This window comes from Gigantopelta aegis, chromosome 6 (genome assembly GCF_016097555.1).
Source record: "Gigantopelta aegis isolate Gae_Host chromosome 6, Gae_host_genome, whole genome shotgun sequence".
Lineage (NCBI taxonomy): Eukaryota > Metazoa > Mollusca > Gastropoda > Neomphalida > Peltospiridae > Gigantopelta > Gigantopelta aegis.
Window position 1 is genome coordinate 51,986,868 of NC_054704.1, and position 22,560 is coordinate 52,009,427.

Sequence of the window (22,560 nt, forward strand, 5' to 3'; positions counted from 1 at the left end):
TGGACACTAAGTTTGGTTAATTTACAAACCTGTAACAAACTTGGATACAACAGAGAGAAACAGAGAGTCTGTGATATTGAAATACCCTTAAAAATAGACTAAAATGTGACTTCATGACCATTACTTCTCAGACGCACATGCGTTTTTAAAAATATGAAAAATGCATTGTGTGGTATTAGAAACACCAGGGTGACCAGAAACACTTTGGTTGTTGAGAAATGGATAATCTAAGCAATAAAATATAAGTAATGTTTGATTTCAGTTATCATAAATGGCTCTAACAGTGAAAAATATGCCTTAGTGTTTAAAAACTAGGGTCTGTCCCTTTAATACCATGTGAATTTATTAAATTCACTAAGGGGAGTTAAACATTAAGTCTCAGGGATGGGATGGGAACTCTATTTACGTGCCCATATCCACAGAGGTTCAGGCACGCCCACCTCGGATTTAGCCTCTTACTCCGCCAGTGACCAATTCCGGGGCAGGAATTAAGCTCCCTTAAATGATGAGGTCTTTATAAAGACATAGTCTATGTTGTTACCAGAGTTAAAATATTTACTGTTTAATCATCCTGTTTCAGAAAGCAGCAGAGCATGGTCCTAGTCATAAGGAGATTGCAGTGACACTGGACTCTAAACCTCTCGTACAAGTGAGAGGAGGACACATACTGCCAATGCAGGCACCAGCAAATAACACACATTACAGGTAAACGATTTTAGTTAAATAGGTAAACCATGTCAGTTGAAAGTAGCTTCCATTTCTTTTCAACATCACCTGTCCTCAAAACTTATGCATATCCCCCAAAGGATAGTAGTCTGGTTTGAACATCCTAACAGCCAAAGGGATGGCCTAAGACTCTTCTACTGCACACACCTTCCTGTCCTGGTCATGTGACTGTAACTTCCTTCTTTTTCCTTTGCTCTTATGGTCTGAACGTCCTGAGGCAAGACACCTCTTGCGCTGGTCCATGAGGCTTCACCAACTCCCATGATCAGCTGCTACTATTAATTCCACAGACCAGCAACCACCCACAGCTTCCATCACAGCACTTGCTGCAACTGTGCCTACGGGCAATACGGCACCTGTGGCTCATGGGACTCGTGCGACTGCATGGAGACGATCATCTCCCTCATCTCAAGAGAAGTGGCAACCGTCCACTATTCAATGGAGCAGTGACTGCAGCGGTTTTCTGCGGTCTTCCATGAGTTATTCGCAGTAGAGACACCAGATCTGCAGTCTAGATCAAGCTTCACGGGTAGCCGACGGGTCCTGTCGGGACTGTATGCATTCCGGATCATCACGACCTTCCAGCACAACTGATCGGCATGCCTGTTCACTGCTTTCCATGTGCTGCTTCCAGAGGAGGTATTGCTTTATCAGTCTTGAGACTCGGACTTCACTGGGAGCTGACGGGACCATCCATGGTTCAATTCACCACGGCCATGTTACACTGGGCATTGTCACGCTTGTTCGTGGTTTCTGAGGGTCACTTTGCCACCAAGCACCTACCATCATTAAAGAGTGATGGTGTAACCACTTTGCCACCAAGCAGATACCTGCTTTGAAGCCGATAACTTATGCACCATATCACCAAGCTGGGTGACATTTGCTTCAAAGAGGTGACTGCTTGATCAAGTTTGGCTGCCTGGGAATAACGAATTATGGAAAGGAATGATTGTGTAATGCTACCCCAGCATATTGCTATAAAAAAATGCTTGAATTAAAGACGTATTTTTAAAACTGTTTTCAGCCGCAGAAATCCATTCAAACTGTTGGTTGCATTAGACATGGAGGATGTCTCGGGAGGAAAAGCTCAAGGAAGTCTCTTCTGGGATGATGGTGTTTCTATAGGTAACTGTGATATTTACTGTTTGATTTGTTGTTTCAGCCAGGTGGGGTGGTATTAAGGAGGTGCAGTCGACCCTCTGATAAAAACACAAACAGCCCCACTTTTAATCTAGCTGGTGAAGACTCTATTTATTTGTGTCATAATTCATGATTCTTTGTTTTACTACCATGCTGAGAGTTTTAGGTTTGGTATAGCATTGTTTGCTTCTCCAATTTGTCACCAAAGGCCGTGGTATGTGTTATTCTGTCTTTGGGATGATGCATATAAAAGATCCCTTGCTCATGAAGTGGCGACAGTGGGTGTCCTGGCCCTGCAACAATCAAAGTGTGTGGTCCTTAACAAATATCCATTTTATGTCCAATTTGTGCTGTATTGGCCATTCTCAAAGAGAATGTTACACCCCTGCACCACAGCACGCGCAGGGGCATATAAAAGATCCCTTGCTCATGAAGTGGCGACAGTGGGTTTCCTCCCTCAATATCTGTGTGGTCCTTAACCATATGTCCGACGCCATATAACCGTAAATAAAATGTGTTGAGTGCGTCGTTAAATAAAACATTTCCTTCCTTCCTTGAGGTGGGGTGGGTGGGGGTGGTTGTTGTGTTAATTTTTTGTTATTTAAAAAATATATTTTGATAAAACTGCTCGACTGTTATATGTATTCTGATACAAGCAGAAGAGCCAGTGAAAATTTACCATAATTGCTCTCACAAAAAACCAAATATGACCTGTGATATTTTATCTTCCAGTGTTAAAATATTGTTAGACCGTTGCATATTTTCATGTCAGGTATATGTAGGTTTAACTTAGGGGTGTAACCGAATACACACTGTGGCGAATACGATACATATATCGCAGAGGTGATGAATACGAAAATGTATTCACGTCCATGAATACAAAAGTGAAAAGGTCTTGCAGAAAGGAAAAACATTATTTATTTATTTATTTATTTATTTATTTAAAGTAAAAACTGATTTAGCCCAAGTACTCTGACCATAAAGGCCCTGCTACACGATACGAGTGACTCGTACGAGTCACTCGGATTGCAACACCAACAAGCATATCGTAACATGTGGCATGTCATACGATTGAATCGGCCCGAGTCACTCGTACGAGTCGAAGTTTAGAACTTGTTCTATTTTCATACGATTGAATCGGACGTTTGGGAACGTTGACCAATCATATCGTGGCGCAGATAACGTTGACGTTCTGAGTGTAATGGCGGAAAACTCTGTTCGCTTGTCATCGGTACAGACCCAACAGCTCATAGAATTGTATCAGTGGCACAACTCTTTGTTGGGTGTGTCCAGTCATTTATATAAATACAGAGACATTACGACAGCCGCCTTCTTATCAATACACAACATTGTTTACCATGGTTACAGGAAGGATATTTTTTCAATGACATCACGTTTCATACGATTGACAAGTACCGTGTGGCAACACGTCCGATTCAATCCTGCCAGTGACTCGTACGAGTAACTCGGTCCGATTCTATTGTATCGTGTAGCAGGCTCTTAAGAGAGCAAGATGGACATTTGGACACACTACATAAAGAAACCCGTCAGCACCTACGTATTTAACCGAAACATTATTGAATTATGTGCTGTTGGGTTTCTTTCTGTAGTGTGTTTCACAGTTTTACTAATACAGTGATTAATATGTAAAATATTTGTAATCAGTAAACTTGAAAATGATCGATGTAAAGATATTTAATGTGAAACATAGGAGGGTTGTTGTATGAGAGCGGAAATCTTTGACTACCATTTGGTAGGCACAGATTGTGCAGTTTTGATCTACAGTTTGCTCTGGCCATAATGAAATTGTCATAACTGTCCAAATGTCCGTCTTGCTCTCTTACGATCAGAGTACTCTGGCTAAGACTGATTAATGATGGGTGTGTCTACTATCTAGTCCAGAATCACTTTGTTTTTAAGGAGCACTAGCATGTCAACAGTTTCACAGGAAAATGCAGCCATTTAAAAAAACCAAAAAAACAATTATTTATTAATCGAGTTAAAACCATATTTGTATTGCCAGAGTTCTCGTTAAGAATTATAAAAATTTATTTTGCTTTCATCATCTATTTAAATGCTTGCATATTGAAGTTACATTGCATATGCTCGCCCATGACTCTCATCTTAAGAACATAACTGGTAAGGCTGGTTGAACAAGACTTATGTGGCGTCATACACTTTTTTGACAAGTGAAATCAAGGTACATGTAGGCCTACACGTAGGGTACTAGTCCAATGCTTGGAACAAAAGAAAAAAGAAAAAAGATCTGTCTATCTGCTTGATCTATTACAAAACAAGTCTGCACATTGTCAAATCCATCGATTCGGTGTTATTTTTGGTTAGCGCGAATTAGAAACATAAATAGTGCAGTTATCATAACATATACATGTATGTATTCGTGTATTCGGATCAGCTAGTGACAAATACGAATGCAACTACGATACTGATCACTGTTTGGTGCACTGAATAATTCGAGTATATCGTTACACCCCTAGTTTAACTCTTTATAAATATCGATATAATTAATGTAGGTTTAACTCTTTATGAATATTGATATAATTAATGTAGGTTTAACTCTTTATAAATATCGATATAATTAATGTAGGTTTAACTCTTTATGAATATTGATATAATTTTTAAAGTTTAATACTGGACTTGACAAAAAAAATGAGGGATTGATTTAGAAGTTCAGTTGTTTTTAACTTCATGTCCTGTTATTAAAACAGATATTGTACAATATCCTTGCTTAACTCAAGTGTTTTAACATGTTTTGTTACAGACACGTTTGAAAATGGAAATTACTACATCACAAGATACAGTGCCTCTAAGGTAAATTATAGTCTAATTTACTAGTAAAATGTGCAACTTATTGGAGTTAATTTTTTTACTCAAACTTAATTATTAAAATAATAAAATATTTCTTTCAAACAATTTTTGTGTTTTTTTTTTTGCGGGGGTGGGGGGGTGGAGAGGGTTAAATTGGTCAGTTGCTTAAAAACTGATTAGTGATGTAAATTACCTCTGTACAAAATAACAGATGAACAATCAATGTGATCAGAACCAAAAACAAAAAGTTACACAGTCTGAGTCTTGAAGATCTACATAGCCTGAGTCTACTTTTTTTGATGGAATGGAATAAGAGTTAACATGCATGTTCAGAGCAAGCTGTTGTAGCGCATGCCTATCTTGGGCACAAGAGCCAGCCTCAGCCGGCTCCTCCTTCCAGGACAGGAAAGCATGGGGGTGAAGGAGGGACTGCCTGCACTGGCAGTCCAATCAAGGTTGGTAACAGGGGGAGAGTGGTATGGTGCTATGTAATTTGGAAAGTCCCGTAGGATTAAGCCAAAGAGAAAGGGTGCGCATTTTAGTGAGGAAAATTTGGTGCAATTTTGATGGTCGTTCCAAATGAGAAAGGTGGAGAGTTTTTTTGTTTGCACTATTTAAGTTAAATAGATATTGTATCAGTTGCCCCCCACCCGCTACTGACCACGGTCGTGCTGCTAGTGGTCCCTTGCACCTGCCAGTGCGGGTGGTTCCCTCTCCCACCCATCTCAACCCTTTTCCTGTCTTGGACAGAAGAACCAGCTAAGACCGGCACCTGTGCCCATGACAGGCATGTGCTACAACAGCTTGCTCTGAATGTACACAAAAAACCCTATAACTTGAATAGACCTGGCATTTATCACTTGGTCTTGTACTGGGCGAAGGAGCCGGCATAAATTGACACCTGCGCCCATGACAGGCATGCACTACAACGGCTTGCTCTGAATATGCACGTTAAGCCCTTTGACCTTACCTGACCTGACCTGTATCACTTGTAATTCTTCAGCCAAAAGTGAATGGACATAACCGAACACTTGTGTTTAGAATCCTGAATAGGTTTCTTTAAAATATGTAGGTTAATTAAACATTGATTTCTAGTAGCCACTGTTAGTTAAATTTTCAGGCCAATCAGCACAGAGGTTTTCAAATATAGTCTAACAATCCACATTAACGGTTTCATGTTTTTAGCAAAGTTTACACGTAACTGTGGAGCGCAACAGTGTTTCTGAGATCAAGGATCTGTATTACGATACAATAGAAATTCTGGGAGTCCTGTCCGACGTCACAAAGGTATTTCTTCAGAAGACAGCGTCTGGAGATTGGGTGTACAACTTTACATACAACAAAGCAGAACAGGTAAGCTTTTTAAATTTTTTTTTTTATTAAGGTTACTTCATTTTGGTTAGATATTTTAGCAATGGTATAGTCACCCACCCAAAAAGACTAAAAAACAAAACAAAAAAGGAACCTAAAAAACCACAAGTTATACCAACACCACAAAACTCCAAACAAAACCCCATAAAAGTCAAACAAAACCCCCACACACATGTACATTGCTATGCAAATTTGATAAACAACTTTTAAAGAAGGATATATATCTATAGTCCTATATAGATATATATCTATATCCTACAAAAATGTTTTGTAAATAATTTCAGTTTTGTTTAACATAAACATAAACTATTTTTGTGTTCAATTTAGAAAACAGTCAGTTAAGAAATAAATAACTTGTAGTAAATTCTATAGCATGAAAAAGCAATTCCCTGTGAGATGGATTATAGGTTAAGTTTGAGATCAATAATCTAATAACAGTAACAGATTGTAGAATGTATTATTACACACTAGTGTAAGATATTGCTCATGTCATAACAATCACTCAATATCTAACAAACTAGTGTAATGTTGGCGTGACGTGAGTGTGATCACTTGCTGACCCAATTAGTAGAAAAATAACATGTAGTAGGTCTCAACATCTGCTTTTTGCAGTTGGTTTGTAATAAATGAAATACTAAACTAGCTTGCCTGTAATACCTTTTTTATGAAACTTGCTCGTCAAATACCAAAACTGTTCACTCATTTCATAAAAATGGTATGACAGGCAAGCTCGTTTAGTATTATATATATATATATATATATATTGCATAATGAAATGATTTTATACCTGAAGATGGAAAACAATTTTTATTTAAAAAAATACAGTCATAATTAAAAAACAATTTTGCTATTATTATGATCCATTTTCTGTTATAGCATACTTTTCTGTATTTTATCAATGGATAAAATTAAGTTTTGTTAATGAACTCATCCACTTAGAATCTAAAGAGTATAAGAGCAGAACGTTTAGCAGTTATGTTTAAGAAGTTCTTATTCAAAATATGTTATTAAACATATTCAATAAAATATTGTATAGAACTCACTGTTCTTACTAAATTCAAATCATATCCCAATATTGACTCCAACACAGAATTTGCTAAGCTAGGCTACATACATGGACTATTGAACCACAACTTGTATATGAGGAAAAATGCCCTCCAGTCCCCGTCGGTGGGCCCATTGGGCTATTTTACATTCCAGTCAATGCACCACGACTGGTATATCAAAGGTTGTGGTATGTGCTATCCTGTCTGGAATGGTGAATATAAAAGATCCCTTGCTACTAATGAAAAAATGTAGCAGGTTTCCTCTTTCACAGTTACCAAATGTTTGACATCCAATAGCCGGTGATTAATAAATCAATGTGCTCTAGTGGCGTCGTTAAACAAAAACAAGCTTTAATTTTTGTTACCGACAGATAATCATTTACTTTTTTTTCTTCTCACAGATACTACTAATTCATGATGCAAACTTTCCACTTCAAAGTTCTTTTAGTCTGCACTGGGGGTAAGATTTTACTGGTTCAGTTTATTGAAAGATGAAATATGATGGTTTGATTTCTGACTATCTGTTTAATGTTATTGGTATGTTAAGTATTTTATTTAAATTTATTTGTTTTTAAATTACATTAATATTATCAATAATGTTTCATTTCTAAAAGTAAAACTAATTTCTTGTATTGAATAACATTTGTTTTCTATATTTTGAAATATGAATTTTTCTTTTCTTCTTTTCTCTCTGTCTAGCTGTTTAAATTCTCTGTTATTATATATTTATTCTGTTATTAATTTTGTGCTCCAAATTTGACTGTTTCAATTAACTAGTAATTTTATTGAATGCACTTTATATTTATGTATCTATTGTAAGATAATGATTTCAGGGTCCCAACCCTGACATTATCAATATATAAATATCTGGGGCAGTAAATATCTTAGCGCTACGATATCATAAAACCATCATAGGGTAAGGCAAGCGATGTTGTGACGTCATAGCTTGCGACGGTTTTACAATATCGTAGCACCAAGATAGCTTTGAAAATTTGTAGCCAGGCCAGCACTTTTCCTGTCCGTGCGGTTTTCTGTTTCTGCAGCTAACTGGTCATAGAGGTGGGACATAGCCCAGTGGTAAAGAGCATGCCTGATGCATGGTCAGTCTAGGATCGATCCCCGTTGGTGGGCCCTTTGGGCTATTTCTCGTTCCAGCTAGTGCACCATGACTGGTATATCTATCCTGTTTGTGGGATGGTGCATATAAAAGAGATCTTGTTACTAATGGAAAAATGTAGTGGGTTTCCTCTCTATGACTGTGTCAAAATGACCATACGTTTGACATCCAGTAGCCGATGATTTATAAATCAATGTGTGCACTAGTGGTGTCATTAAACAAAACAAACTTCTTCTAATTGGTCATATTCTACATGCAGTAAGATGACACAATATTTCTTGATATACAGACTTTTATATTTGATCAACACTATTTGATTTTTCAGACATTTTGACGAGTCTGACTTCAGTAGAATTGACTGTTATCCTGAAATCCAAGGACGGCAGGAGAGAGTTACCAAAGAAAACTGCAAACAGCGAGGATGCACATATAAACCTGCTGATCATTCTGCTATCCCAGCTTGCTTCACCAGCGAGGAGAACCAGGGCTACTCTATAAATGGCACAGTCGAGAATACAACACTGGGCCTTCGTGTTCCCCTCGTAAGACGTGGATCTGGAATGTACCAACAGAATATTGAACATGTTACGTTTGAGGTGGAGTTCAGAGGAGATGATATGATTCACTTCAAGGCAAGGAGACATTTTAATTTTAAAAAAAATAAAAAAATATATATCCTCTTTAATATAGATGAAAAGGAGACAAAGACAGAGACGTATCTGCTGTCGCAAAGACCGGGAACATTTTGTTTGCAAAATTTTAATTTGCGTCATTTTCAGTTACTTGAAAAATAATCAAGACGGAATAATGAACAAATGTTTTCTGATAGACTACTCCAGAAAAACAGCAAGGACTCTTTTATTTACATTTACCCATAGACGGGACAGTCCCGGTGATCACTGAAATCAGACATTACTTATATGAATCAGAAGTAACTGTTATGGAGTCGCGTTTTATTCTATATTTAAGGGTATTTCAACGTCAGACTCTTGTTTTACTTTGTTGTATCCAAATTTGTTACAGGTTTGTAAATTAGTGTCCATTGTTACGGGTTGAAACTAGAGTCTAGGTGAAAATTATGCCTTAGTGTTTAAAAACTGGGGTTTGTCCCTTTAATTTATTCATTTTTGTAGCGCTGACATAACCAGAAGAGGACTGAGGGGAGTTGCCTCCCGAACAATCCAAAATCCTGTCCACACCAGTGATTTTTATTTACATTTTTATTAAACCATAGTAACAGCTGAACAAATGTTAGTATCTTGCTTTTTTATTGTTATTATCCTGACATATTTTAGTTTTTTTCTTTCAGTTTTATGATCCAAACATTAGAAGATACGAAGTTCCTATTGAATTAAATTTAGAACTGCAGAAAGGAAACAACTCGCAGATGAGACTGAACATTACCAACAATGAAACCTTCAGTTTTCAGATCATCAGAACTTCCACAGATGTAGTCTTGTGAGAATGTGATAGATATATTGAAAATAAACACAAATAAATCTATAAAGAGCTCTTTTACAAAACACTGGGTGGGATGTAGCCCAGTGGTAAAGTGCTCGCTTGATGCACAGTCCGTCTGGGATCGATCCCAGTCAGTGGTCCCATTGGGCTATTTCTCGCTACATCCAGTTGCCGTGGTATGTGCTATCCTGTTTGGGATTGTGCATCCCTTGCTACTAATGGAAAAATGTAGCAAGTTTCCTCTCTAAAACTATATGTCAAAATTACCAATTGTTTGACCTCCAATAGCCGATGATTAATAAATCAATGTGCTCTAGTGGTGTCATTAAACAAAATAAAAACTTAAAACTTTACAAAACATGATACATGTAAGTGCCAAATAAAAAAATAAAATAAAAATAAAAATAAAAATAAAAATCTGTTACCAAAACCGAAGGTTTGTCAGTAGTTCAAAAATGGTAACAAAGTGGGTAAAGATTGCCTTCTTAATATTATTTACAGTCTTTTTTTTTTTTTTACAGTTTAATATGTAATAATGCTTAAAACACAACAGTTTTAATTGTGAGGCAGTTAAAACAATAAAAATAATTCTTTTAAGATTTTGTGTGCTTAACTTGACCACCTGATTGTTTTCCTTCTTTTTTTCTATACTATTACTATTACTATAAAACAAAATAAAAAATCTACCCACCCAAAAAAACCTATCAACCAACCTATGCTAAAATTACAAAGCTAGCTACAACTAGCCAGTAGGATGACCTAATTATTAGCTCTCTGCAACCAGATTTTATATTTGAATAATTTTTAGTACTGTATATTCCTTTAATAAATTTAACTAATTTTTAAACAAAGTTTTGCTAATTTAAATAACAGTATTATAATCACATTTATGTTTTTTTTTCAGGTGGGATACGAGTGTTGGCGGTCTTAACTTTGCTGATCAGTTTCTACAGATTGCCACTCGCCTGCCATCTCAGTACGTGTATGGGCTGGGCGAGAACCTGCACAAGTCACTGAGACATAACTTGTGGTACCAGACGTGGCCAGCCTTCTCCAGAGACCAACCTGTTGTGGATGCGTGGGGCGTATGTTTGTTATATTTTTAGACCCCTACGGGTCCAACCGGTGGTGACTATAGGTTTCGTCTCCATCCTTCTGTCTGTCTCTCTGTCTGTCCATCTGTCCCACATTTCATTTCAACTTATTTTCATGCTTATATCCAGTTAAGGTTCAAGCATGCTGTCCCGGGCACACACCTCATCTATCTGGGCTGTCTGTCCAGGACAGTGTGTTAGCTGTTAGTTGGTTAGTGGTTAGTGAAAGAGAAGAGGTTGTAGTGGCCGTACACCTACCCATTGAGCCCTTAAGTCGATTTGGATTTGAGCCGGTACTGGGCTGCGAATCCTGTACCTACCAGCCTGTGGTCCGATAGCATAGCCACTGTGACACCGAGGCTGGCTCTGTCCCACATATAGTTTAGGAACTAAAATGAAACTTATTAACCTAGTACAAATGTTAGAATGATCAGAAATACGTTTAATATACAGCCACTAATATTTTATGCAGAAAAATATATTTGATATGTAATTACAATTGTTGAAAAGTCTCTGTCAGTCGATAACATCTTAAAAATTGCTGCAAACTCAGGAATGCCCCTATGAGACTAAAGTGAACATCTCACTGGTATATGTAAGATATGCTAGATTCTAAATAAGATGTGTTTTTATTGTCCAGGATAACAACAACCACTATGGAGTGCATCCATTCTACATGTGTATGGAAGAAGATGGCAAGGCACATGGAGTTCTCCTCCTCAACAGTAATGCACAAGGTACACAACGTATTAGGGTAATTAGAGGATAGGCTTACTTTGGTTTATAATTTACTGACCTACATTGTAGATCTATGATTTTACCGACTCCAGTTTAATTATGTTGGCAATGTGAAAGTAGAGCCAATAAAACAAGACAGGGAGGTGGACAGGGTGTGCAAAACCTCAAATATGGGCAAAAATCATAAAGATGTTCGGGCAAAAATCATAGAGATATTCGGGCAAAAATCATAGAGATATTCGGGCAAAATATGCTAGCCTGAGACCTTTTTGCCTCAAAATTAGTGGTAATTTGTGTAAAAATGTGTAGTGATTCATTTGCAACCCTATATAGTTGTTCAGTAGTAATACTAATATGAATAAATGTTGTTATCCAGATTTTGGCATTTTTGTTTAATTCGGGCAAAAGCCACTAGCCTGCCCTCCCTACAAAAATGGAAGCCTGTATGTCTATGTACCAATTTTAACCGTTTTTCTTTCTCTTTTCTTTTTATTATATTTAATATATGGAGAAATTATATTAAGTGTCTGTTCCTGATTAAAAATGGATGCTGTGTAGATAACCGAGAATTATAATCCCCCAATGAAGGCAGTGGGGTGCTGCAGAAATATTGGGTACAAAAGCAATAAAGTTTGTAAGTTTTCCTAGGTGGGGATTTTTATATAGTATTTTTATTGCAAGCCCAACCGATGATCAGAGACTGCAGCTTGTTTGCTGCTAATCATACAAGTTAAAATAAATACATAACAACATGATTGTTGTAAATGTCATTTATTAATGACAAACAGTTCGTCTGTATGTTTGATACTACTGTCAAGTATAAAGTTTGCATACATAAAGACTATACATTGTATTGCAGCAAAGATGGGTAACAAATACTGGCGATTTTAATAAACCTTCTAGTGAGCTATATACAAATAGATACCATATTCATGATCCCTCTGTAAACAGGTTTGGAACAGGGTGGGCTAAAATTGATTATTCACGGTGACTGCCATGTTCTGCGTTGTGTGAAACGAATGGAACACGTGACTCAATGAATGCACTGCTCGCACAAACTCTTTTCATTGGTCCGTTAATATTCAGGGACGCATCTGTCCAACCAAATTGCCAAGACTTTCAACTCAACCCAGCTGTCTAGACTTATGCATGATAGCGGTGAAGCAAGAGAAAGCATTATTAAATTTAATATAAACTTATTGGGTTAACTTGCATAAATATATTTATTGTCATAATAAATGTCATTTATTTTAGGCAGTATCCAATAGTTAATAAGAATACCCATTACAAATGTTGCCAGCTAATGTAACATAATAACAACATTTGAGTGTTTGTATGCTCAGATAGCAAGAATAGGTGGATTTTTGTTTACTTTATAAAATCATTACAAAACAAGCATTGTTGTTTGCCTAAAAAATGACATTTTTCAACTTAACAAATTTATAACTGGTAAAACACTGGTTTTACTACGTCAGATTTGAGTAGCGATTCAATCTTAAAGGGACAGACCCTAGTTTCAACCCGTGAAAATTAACACCAAGTTTAGTTAATCTACAAACCTGTAACACATTTGTATAAAGTTACAATTAAGTGAAATAGGAGTCTGTGACTTTGAAATGGTGAAATACCCTTTAAAATAGACTACAACTGTTACCTCTCAGATGCAAGTGTGTTTTTAAAATATGAGTAATGCATTTTGTGATATTAAAAACAACAGGATGACCAAAAACACTTCGAATGTACGGAAATTGAATCTAAACCATAAAATCTAAGTAAAGGATGATTTCATTTGTGAAAAACAGCTCTAATAGTAAAAAATATGCCTTAGTATTTAAAAACTAGGATATGTCACTTTAAAAATGTATTACATAATAGTAATTACATGCTAGGATGAAGACCACCGGTATATATTATTAAAATTAACAGGTAAAAAAGGAATTTGTGAAAACTGGTATTATTTATTTTTAAAACACTATAAACAGTTTTTGTCTCATGGGACAGCTAAATTAAAGAGTAATTATATACTCTACCTCCAGTAATAAATTAAATAATAATTATTTAACTTGAGTCCTTGCAGATAAAATTAAACAGAGGGATCTAGATTGTAAGGATATCTGTAACAAAAAAAAGGCATTTTCTTTGACTTATGTGAATGTCATATGAATGGTTAAATGCATGTATAGTGAGCTTAACGTAAATGTAATAATGATATATAAGACGTGTCTGAATATCTGTTGGATATAGGCATGTTAACAAAGTAACAGTAACAGTAATAATGATATAATTTTAAATTAAGGTGTGAAATCGTGAATGTATAGAATAATATAATTTTAGATGTCAAATTGATTAAGTTACATTTCAAAATACCTGTGTTAGAAAATCTGATGTTTATTAATTCATTGTTACAGTAAATACATGCTTTCAGATTTCTCATTTTCACCTTTGCCGATGCTGACATACCGTACAACTGGTGGCATCTTGGATTTCTACATGTTTCTAGGATCCAGCCCAGAGCTTGTTGTTCAACAATACACAAAGGTCAAAATCATTCATATACTGTCATAAAATTGTAAAGTAGCTTTATCCATCTTGAATTCAGGATGGTGGTTCTGGGGGTGGTGCACACCCCTCCCACCAGAACACTGAAGAACTTTCATTCAAAACATACAGAGATTTGTTTTACATTGAAATAATTAAACTTTAATGGATGATTATATATGAAATGTGTTGGGATTTGGGATTGTTTTTGTATGTAACGAAAAACAATACAGAATAGGAATTATATGTTATATTAGCACAGTACTGAATATAGGAATTAAATGTTATAAGGTATTAGCAAGAACGATAAGCTTTAAATAACTGAAGAGGACAACTTTCAGTGAATGTCCTTTGGACCTATTCTCTTTCCCCCCCCCACCCCAATTCCAACCAGTACCCCATTATTGGTGTATCAAAGGCTCAAGGTATGTGCTGTCCTGCCATGAAAAGGACATATTGTAAAAGATATTTTGCTACTAATGGAGAAATGTATTTGGTTTTCTCTATGACTATGTTTAACACCCAATAGCCAATGATTAAATTAATCAATGTGCTCTAGTGGTGTTGCTAAACAAACTTGAACTTCAAAGGGTTTTGGCACAAAAATAAATGTTACAAATTAAATAAAGTTGACTTGATATATATATATATATAATTATATTGTTATTGTGTCTGATTTGCAGCAATGGATGCTAATAGTTTATTTAATTTCTATTTACTTGATCAACAGATGATTGGTTTACCATACATGCCACCATATTGGGGTCTGGGTTTCCAACAGTGTCGCTATGGTTACAACAGTCTGGACAAACTGAAAGCTGCAGTTAACAGGACCAGATCGGCTGATATTCCACTGGTATGAAGTAATTTTCTTAAGTTGTACTCGAGGCTCGAACCACTTTCTAACATTTGCCTAAAGGACCACTTTTTAATACTGATAATCAGCTTTGGAGCTGTTTCAGAATTAATCACATTGTGGATGAAGGTCATATTTTTTAATATACCCACCATCTACACAATGAATTTTATTTAAACCAGGTATGTATGGGGAAAGAGATAAAGATTTTGCCACATGATAGGAGTGTCTCGTACCAGAATAGCTGATTGCATAGTAACGAGTGGAAGTTGTTATATCAGTCTGCTATTCTCATGGCTACTCTTGTGTGAGGCACTCATATCGTGTGGCATCACCTGTATGCAGTATCACAAGTCATAAAATCATTTTGGTGCCTCATCACCTCCCACCAGCATGTGATCTGGAATATCCCTTATATTATCTTGGGCACACAGTTGAAGGCTTGCTTAGGGCACTCAAATCATTTAGTAGCCATGTGTTGGCAATGTTTGTACAAGAGAGAAACACTGATTCTATATTATAACTAAGATTAACCAAAACATTGTATTAAGGGCTTATAAAATTTAAGATCTGGGTTTTTTTTTGTCGAAGTAGCCTGTGTGTCGACAGTGAAGTTAGTTTAAAATGTGTCAAAGTGTTTAATAAAACTTAAAAGAGTTCATTTCCAAAACGTGATACAGGGCTTCTGGATTGTGGTAGCCCCACTCCCATGGCTAGTGATATTCAATGTTGGGCTAGTAAATAACTACTATCACCATGCCCAATGGCTAGTGAAGAAAAAGTTATCAAATGCTGCATTTAAATTAAGTCTATTTTGCAAGTATGAATATCCTATCTCCCCCCTCTCAAATATAAGGGGTTTTAAGCTCTGTCTCCTTCTTTAGGTCAACTATCTTATTATTCCTGTTAGTAAAATGGTATTTACTTAAAGTAGGGCTAATAAATTTTTAATCATGGCTAGTACTTTTTTGTTATCACTGATCTCATGGCTAGTGGATTTTTAAAGCAATTCTAGAAGCCCTGCATGATATATATATAAACCAATATCCATATTTTACAATTAGCTGTGAGGTTAGTAGTATATTGGATGTTAGTACAACTGGCCTCAGATTACAGTTATTTTCCCATGATATATATATAAACCAATATCCATATTTTACAATTAGCTGTGAGGTTAGTAGTATATTGGATGTTAGTACAACTGGCCTCAGATTACAGTTATCTTCCCATGATATATATATAAACCAATATCCATATTTTACAATTAGCTGTGAGGTTAGTAGTATATTGCATGTTAGTACAACTGGCCTCAGATTACAGTTATCTTCCCATTTGGTTGTCCAAAATCCGGAAATTTGACCGCACAAGTAGTCTGCTGTTTGACTGTGATTATTTCATGGCAGACAGCTATGAAGTGGCAACTGTTCGACTGAAGTGACAGGGGATAGCATGTTAGGCCTCAGATTACAGTTATCTTCCCATTTGGTTGTCCAAAATCCGGAAGTTTCACCGCGCAAGTAGTCTGCTGTTTGACTGTGATTATTTCATGGCAGACAGCTATGAAGTGGCAACTGTTTGACTGAAGTGACAGGGGATAGCATGTAGTTTGTAAACATGTGTAACTTGTTGACATTGAAGACTTGTTTGTGGTAATTCCGGCCCATGCAAAAGTAGTGCTTTTTGTGTAAAATGAGTGTACTCCGGCCTGGTTTAGAGGGTGTGTCTGTTTAAACCAATATGCTGGGAGAAAGAGCTGGACAACAGGGGTTGTCCTTTTCAGGGTATGTGTCCCCCATGCAGGCAAAGGTACATACAAAACTTCACGGGCCTGCTGATATTAATAAAAATGTTATAGCCACTAAGGCTATATAGAAACATATAGCGAAATTAATTGTGGTCTGAGGCCAACTCGGCAATTGAGTAATAAATTTCTTTAGGACATCTTATTGGCTGTTGGGATGTTCGAACCAGACTACTATCCTTAGGGGAATGTACATTTGTTTGAGGACAGGTAAAGTATTCATAAAAGAGAAAACATCTCATGTTTTCTCCAGTTTCCTCCAATTTCCATAAAAAAACACACACCATCTACATGTATGCCCATTAAAACTGCTTTGTGTGATAAACACTATGTTATGTTTAAGCAAAACCATGTTTTCCTCAAAATTATGTAAATGGATATACAGTCAGACCTCGTTACAACGACCATCGTTACTATGACATTTACACCCTCGGACCACAAATTGTCAGGAACAAATGCACATCAATGTTATTCTGTTCAGTACACTGGAATTCACACCTTCCGACACTGACAGAGCAAATTAGGAACAAACGTGCATCTGACGTCTGAAAACACCTCTTTACAACAACATTACATAATCACAGATACTGTAGCACATTGGCAGTACACACACAGCCACTTAGAATCCTAGATCTCGTAGTGAGCCGACCGTGCCACTTGCTGTCCGAGCTACCAATGTCTGAGAAATCTGTAGACATATGTATTGCATTTGCAAATAAGCCATTTAAAGGATTAAATGATTCACTTCGAACAATAAAATCTTCTATTTTCATATTTTGTAAATGAAACAGGTACCAATTGTAGATGTCTTGATTAGACTGACTGTGAATGTGCCTTGTTTAATATATTTACCGTATTTGACCGGAAATTAGCCCAGGGGGCCAAGACAACTCATTGTAAGCTTAGCATGGGGTGGGCTTATTCCCAGACAAGGGGCCAGTTTTGTTGAAAAAAAACAAAAAAAAACTAATAATTAAAATAAATAATAATTAAATGAACTAGGAAGAAAATGAAAAACGTCCAGTAGCACATCTATTAATTAGTGTTCCATTTGTTATTAATAAATAATAGTTTATTAATTAAAAAATTTTTTTTACTAGTATCTAATTATCAGAAACGCACCTTCTATGTTACAATTACTTACCAGTGCTGTTTATTTACATTCAAAATTTAATGCTGAGAAGACTTAAAACAACAAACTCAATAGTGTATACACACATTTCTGACAGGCAGCCAGCTTACACTACAAAGAATTGTCAATCTAGGCCATTGTTCTTAGCCAATCAGAATAAGGTATTTGCCTAATTAGCATTAACTGCGGACACAGTGTGGTGGTAAAAATAGACATTGGTTTTAGTTCATACTTGGGCTTGGATACTTCAAAGAAATACTGCAGGCATGAAATTGAAAACAATGTTACACACTGTTACTGTTAGACTACTAAATCTCACTGGTGGTAAAATATTGTGTTACATTTGTGTGTTTAATTATTTGCAGGAGGTATGACCTTTTAAATGAACTTTGAGCAAACTTGCAGTTTTGTATTATTTATAAGGTGACGAAGTTGGGGGTGGGCTTATTTACGAATGAGGGCCTAATTTCTTAAATGCTATCAAAATGGAGGGGGGCTTATTCAAAGACATGGGCTAATTTCCGGTCAAATACGGTAATGATGTTTTTTAAAAACATATTTAATGTATGTACATGTATTTGTTGTTTTTAATAATAATTGCAATGCATTAATTATTTAAATGCTATTCAGTCATCATTTATTATTATTTTTTGTTATGTTATTTTGGCAATGGAGATAACTCATGACAGTTCGATACACCGGCAATTTCGATATAATGACAAAGTGACCCAAGGACGAACATGGTCGTTGTAACGAGGTCTGACTGTATAGCATTTTAGAAATAAACTCTTCAAACATTTTTAGTAAAATATTAAATTATTTACAATAACAAAACTATGAATTCCACAGGATGTGCAGTATGCCGATATTGACCACATGGATGAAAGGAAGGACTTCACAATAGATATGGTTAATTTCAAGGGTCTGCCCGATTACTTCAGAGAACTACGTAACTTAGGAATGAAGACCATCATCCTACTAGTTAGTATATCTATTTCTTTATTTTATTTTAATTATTTATTTTTTAAATTGTTTATACAATTCATGGTCAAATGTTTGAAATGAATTCACGGTCTTGTCAAAGTTTAGTTAATTTTTGTTCTCTCTCATTTTAGCACATATTTACATAAATATTATTTTATAAATTATATTACAATTGTGTTAAAAAGTATCTTAAAATCACAACATTTCATTTATAAACTTCAAACTTCCTCAGGGAATAAATTAACAAACTAAATAAATATTATTTTGAATTGTATATCATATTTTCTACCTTATTTGTTCAATAACCAGTCATCATTTATAGAATGAGAAATGTCATAGTTAAGAGATCATTAAGGTGTCATCCAAAGTTTTCAACATTATCACAGTAGTACAAAGAGTACTACTTTTCCAGACCCCCCTCCCCCTAAATTAGTACATTTTATCAGTGGTTAAACACCCACCTTAATTTGATCACAATGAGGGTCTTATACAGAAGGAGGGATTTCCATTGGCACAGTCAAGTGTACTATTAAACATGTTTAAGATGTTCATAAATATATATATATTTTTTTACCTAATCCTAAACATAAGCCTGTATCTTTAAATTATTAACTCAGTTAAACTGAGTGACAAATATAAAACTTTGTCAGTTTGAAAAACAGCCTCATTAAATTTTCTGTTCCCATTAACTGTTTTTCTTATCTATACATCTGAATTGATTGGATACATCTTGAATGTTTGTGATTGTAATTTAGGATCCTACTCTGATCAGCAATGAGACAAATTACGAACCCTATGAGAAAATGAAAGCTGTTGGAGCAAACATAAAGTGGCCGGAAAACGTCACCAAACCTGAAGGAAGCTTTGATTCAGATCGGGCTATTCTGGGATATGTAAGCAAATATTTGTTTCATTTTCCCCATCTATTTGATTATAATAAATGTATAAGCATGTATTAATAAATATTTTTGTGTTACTTCATTGTTGTCATCGTTCTTCAGATTTTCTTTAAATTGCTTATGCAACATTTTAATAATAAAAAGTTTATATTTTGAGTTCATATATGTTTTTCTCATCCAGCTCAGTTGAATGGACTACTGGTTTGTTACAGCAGTATAATATATAAAGGAAAGTTGGCTGACTTAAACTGTAACTTAGTGACATGAATTTAGTCAGTTTGTGTTAAAATGGAACCGATGAATTGACATGTACTCTATACTGAATGAGGGGCCCATTGGTAAAGCACTCGTTTGATGTGTGGTCGGTTTGGGATTGATCCCCGTCAGTGGGCCCATTAGGCTATTTCTCGCTCCAGCCAGTGCACCATGACTGGTACATCAAAGGCCGTGGTATGTGCTATCCTGTCTATGGGATGGTGCATATAAAAGATCCCTTGCTGCTAATCGAAAAGAGTAACTCATAAAGTGTTGACAGTGGGTTTCCTCACTCAATATCTGTGTGGTCCTTAATCATATGTCTGATGCCATATAACTGAAAATAAATGTGTTGAGTGCATCGTTAAATAAAACATTTCCTATAATGAATGACATTAAAATTGATATCAAGACATATTTATTAACTTTAAAAAACCCATACCAACTGGAAAAACAAGTTCCTATAACAAGACTATAGTAGCTGAAAACTCCTGATGTGTTTATTTATTTGGTATCTGAATTAAAATTAGACAAATGATTGATCATTTGTATGTTTTTACTATCAAATCACAAAATATTTGCCGCTAAAATATAACCATTTTCATTTCCTATTTCATCTGATGGAGTAGAGCATCTATAAAGTTCTGTTACCAACCCATAGTTTTTTTTTCTGCACCTCTAGTACCACAGCCATAATTATTAAAAGATTATTTTATTACAGATTTCATTTAAATAAATATATATATATATATTTAACCTGAATGTTAAGGCAAAGTAAATAAAAATATTTTTCCACAAAATTATTCTTGATAAAATTGAAACATCTGAATACATTATCAAAAGTAAAAAATAGATATTATTCAACTGTCATGTGCAGAAAGTTTCATGGTCACTGATACGACCATCCAGATGTAAATAAGACCATTTGTTGATTTGTGATTTGGTGAAGGACATGGTACATCTTTCTTTTACTGCCAGTTTTATTCAAGCATAATTGAACTGGGATTTTTTTTTAGAATGGTCAAAGCCATAGGAAGCAGCAAAGTCAGCCAGGCTTCACCTGGAACAATATTTGACCTATTTTTAATGTGTTTTTAAAGCATACTGAATGTTATTGTAAATGTCTTTGAAGTGTATAAATGTCTGCTTCATGCTCCAAAATGCAGCAAAAAAATATCTATGAAAACAGTTATGGGTGTGGATAATTATCTCACAATAATTTTGGGTTTTCTTTGGGCCTGGTGGCACATAATGTTTCTTTAGAAAAAAAGGAAAAAAAAGTTTTATTTAACGATGCACTCAACACATTTTATTTATTGTTATATGGCGTCAGATGTTTCTTTAAAGAAAAATAAAGAGAGAAAGAGTATAGTGTGGTTGCACTTTATACACTGGCGCAAAACAAAAATATGGTATATATGGTACTCAATAAATTAAGCTATTATTTTAGGGATAAAAAAAATGTTCTGTTAAAACAACTATTGATGTAATTGTGTTTACAGGTCTGGCCAAAAGGAAAAGTTGTGTTTCCAGACTTTTTCAAGAACAAGACTATTGAAGTTTGGAAAAGTTTAATCAACGAAAGCATACATAGGCTGCCTGTTGATGGGTTATGGATTGTAAGTAATATATTTTAAAATGTAACAATGTATGTTATTAAAGGTGTAATCACATATGTTTTTATATTTAAACACTGAGAAGCATTAAGTATAGTATGCTTTCAGGCAGGGCCAGATTTACACCTTGGGGGGGCCTGGGGCACTTCAGGTTCGGGGGCCCCTCAACAAAGAAATTAAATTATATTACAAATATTTTTTTTAAACTAATTTTATGATTATTACATTTTTTTTTTATAAAGGAAGTCCTTAGTCGGGAGGGGGTGGGGGGCTCTGGCAGGGGGGGCCTGGGACAATTGCCTGCTTTACCCCCTTATAAATCTGACACTGCTTTCATGTGTGTTTCGATGGACAGTGTTTGTAAGGAAATGGCAATGATACTTGTGTGCTAGATCAAAGTAGTTGACAGTAGGAGTTTATTGTGGTTTGGTTACATGTTATTCAATTCAGAAACCATAATGTTTTGATATGTTGTATTTGGTGTCCTATTCTATTGAAAGCTTTTAAAGATTTGCCGAAATGTTTAAATTATTTGCAATTAAAGTAAAAGTAAAAAGTACAATAAAATCTAATATACTATTAAAGATTGATGATAAATCTTTCATACACATCCCTTTTGGCTATGTAAACAATACATATAACATATTTTCATGTAATTTTACTTCATATATATATTTTGTAAACGGTGCCTTTAAAAAACAAAAAATACAGTATTTTCTTCAAACACAGCTTGGTACATTATATTAGTAGTCTACAAATAAAACATTTCCAATAGCAGTTTTACATTCAAAGTTTACCAGTATTTTGAAATTAGAAGCATCATGCACCCAATTTATTGTTAATGTAGGGAGATGTTCTTACATGTATGTGTTATCTTCGCATCCAATAAAATAATTGCCAGTTCCACATTGAACAGGCAATGTCATATGTTTTTATTTTCCATTTGTTACTCATCAGTTT

The 22,560-nt window shown here is 35.3% G+C and overlaps 1 protein-coding gene across 1 annotated transcript in view; it reads left to right on the forward strand.

Moving 5' to 3' along the window:
• LOC121375777 (maltase-glucoamylase, intestinal-like) overlaps positions 1-22,560 on the forward strand; it is a 70,615-nt gene that overhangs the window by 30,304 nt on the left and 17,751 nt on the right. Inside the window, exons 18-31 of the mRNA XM_041503406.1 lie at positions 581-705; positions 1,751-1,851; positions 4,646-4,695; positions 5,878-6,045; positions 7,511-7,569; positions 8,552-8,858; positions 9,536-9,684; positions 10,592-10,772; positions 11,422-11,518; positions 13,945-14,057; positions 14,788-14,913; positions 18,696-18,827; positions 19,586-19,723; positions 21,487-21,603. Coding sequence (XP_041359340.1) covers positions 581-705; positions 1,751-1,851; positions 4,646-4,695; positions 5,878-6,045; positions 7,511-7,569; positions 8,552-8,858; positions 9,536-9,684; positions 10,592-10,772; positions 11,422-11,518; positions 13,945-14,057; positions 14,788-14,913; positions 18,696-18,827; positions 19,586-19,723; positions 21,487-21,603 — 1,863 coding nt within the window. The remainder of the gene's footprint in view (positions 1-580; positions 706-1,750; positions 1,852-4,645; positions 4,696-5,877; positions 6,046-7,510; positions 7,570-8,551; positions 8,859-9,535; positions 9,685-10,591; positions 10,773-11,421; positions 11,519-13,944; positions 14,058-14,787; positions 14,914-18,695; positions 18,828-19,585; positions 19,724-21,486; positions 21,604-22,560) is intronic.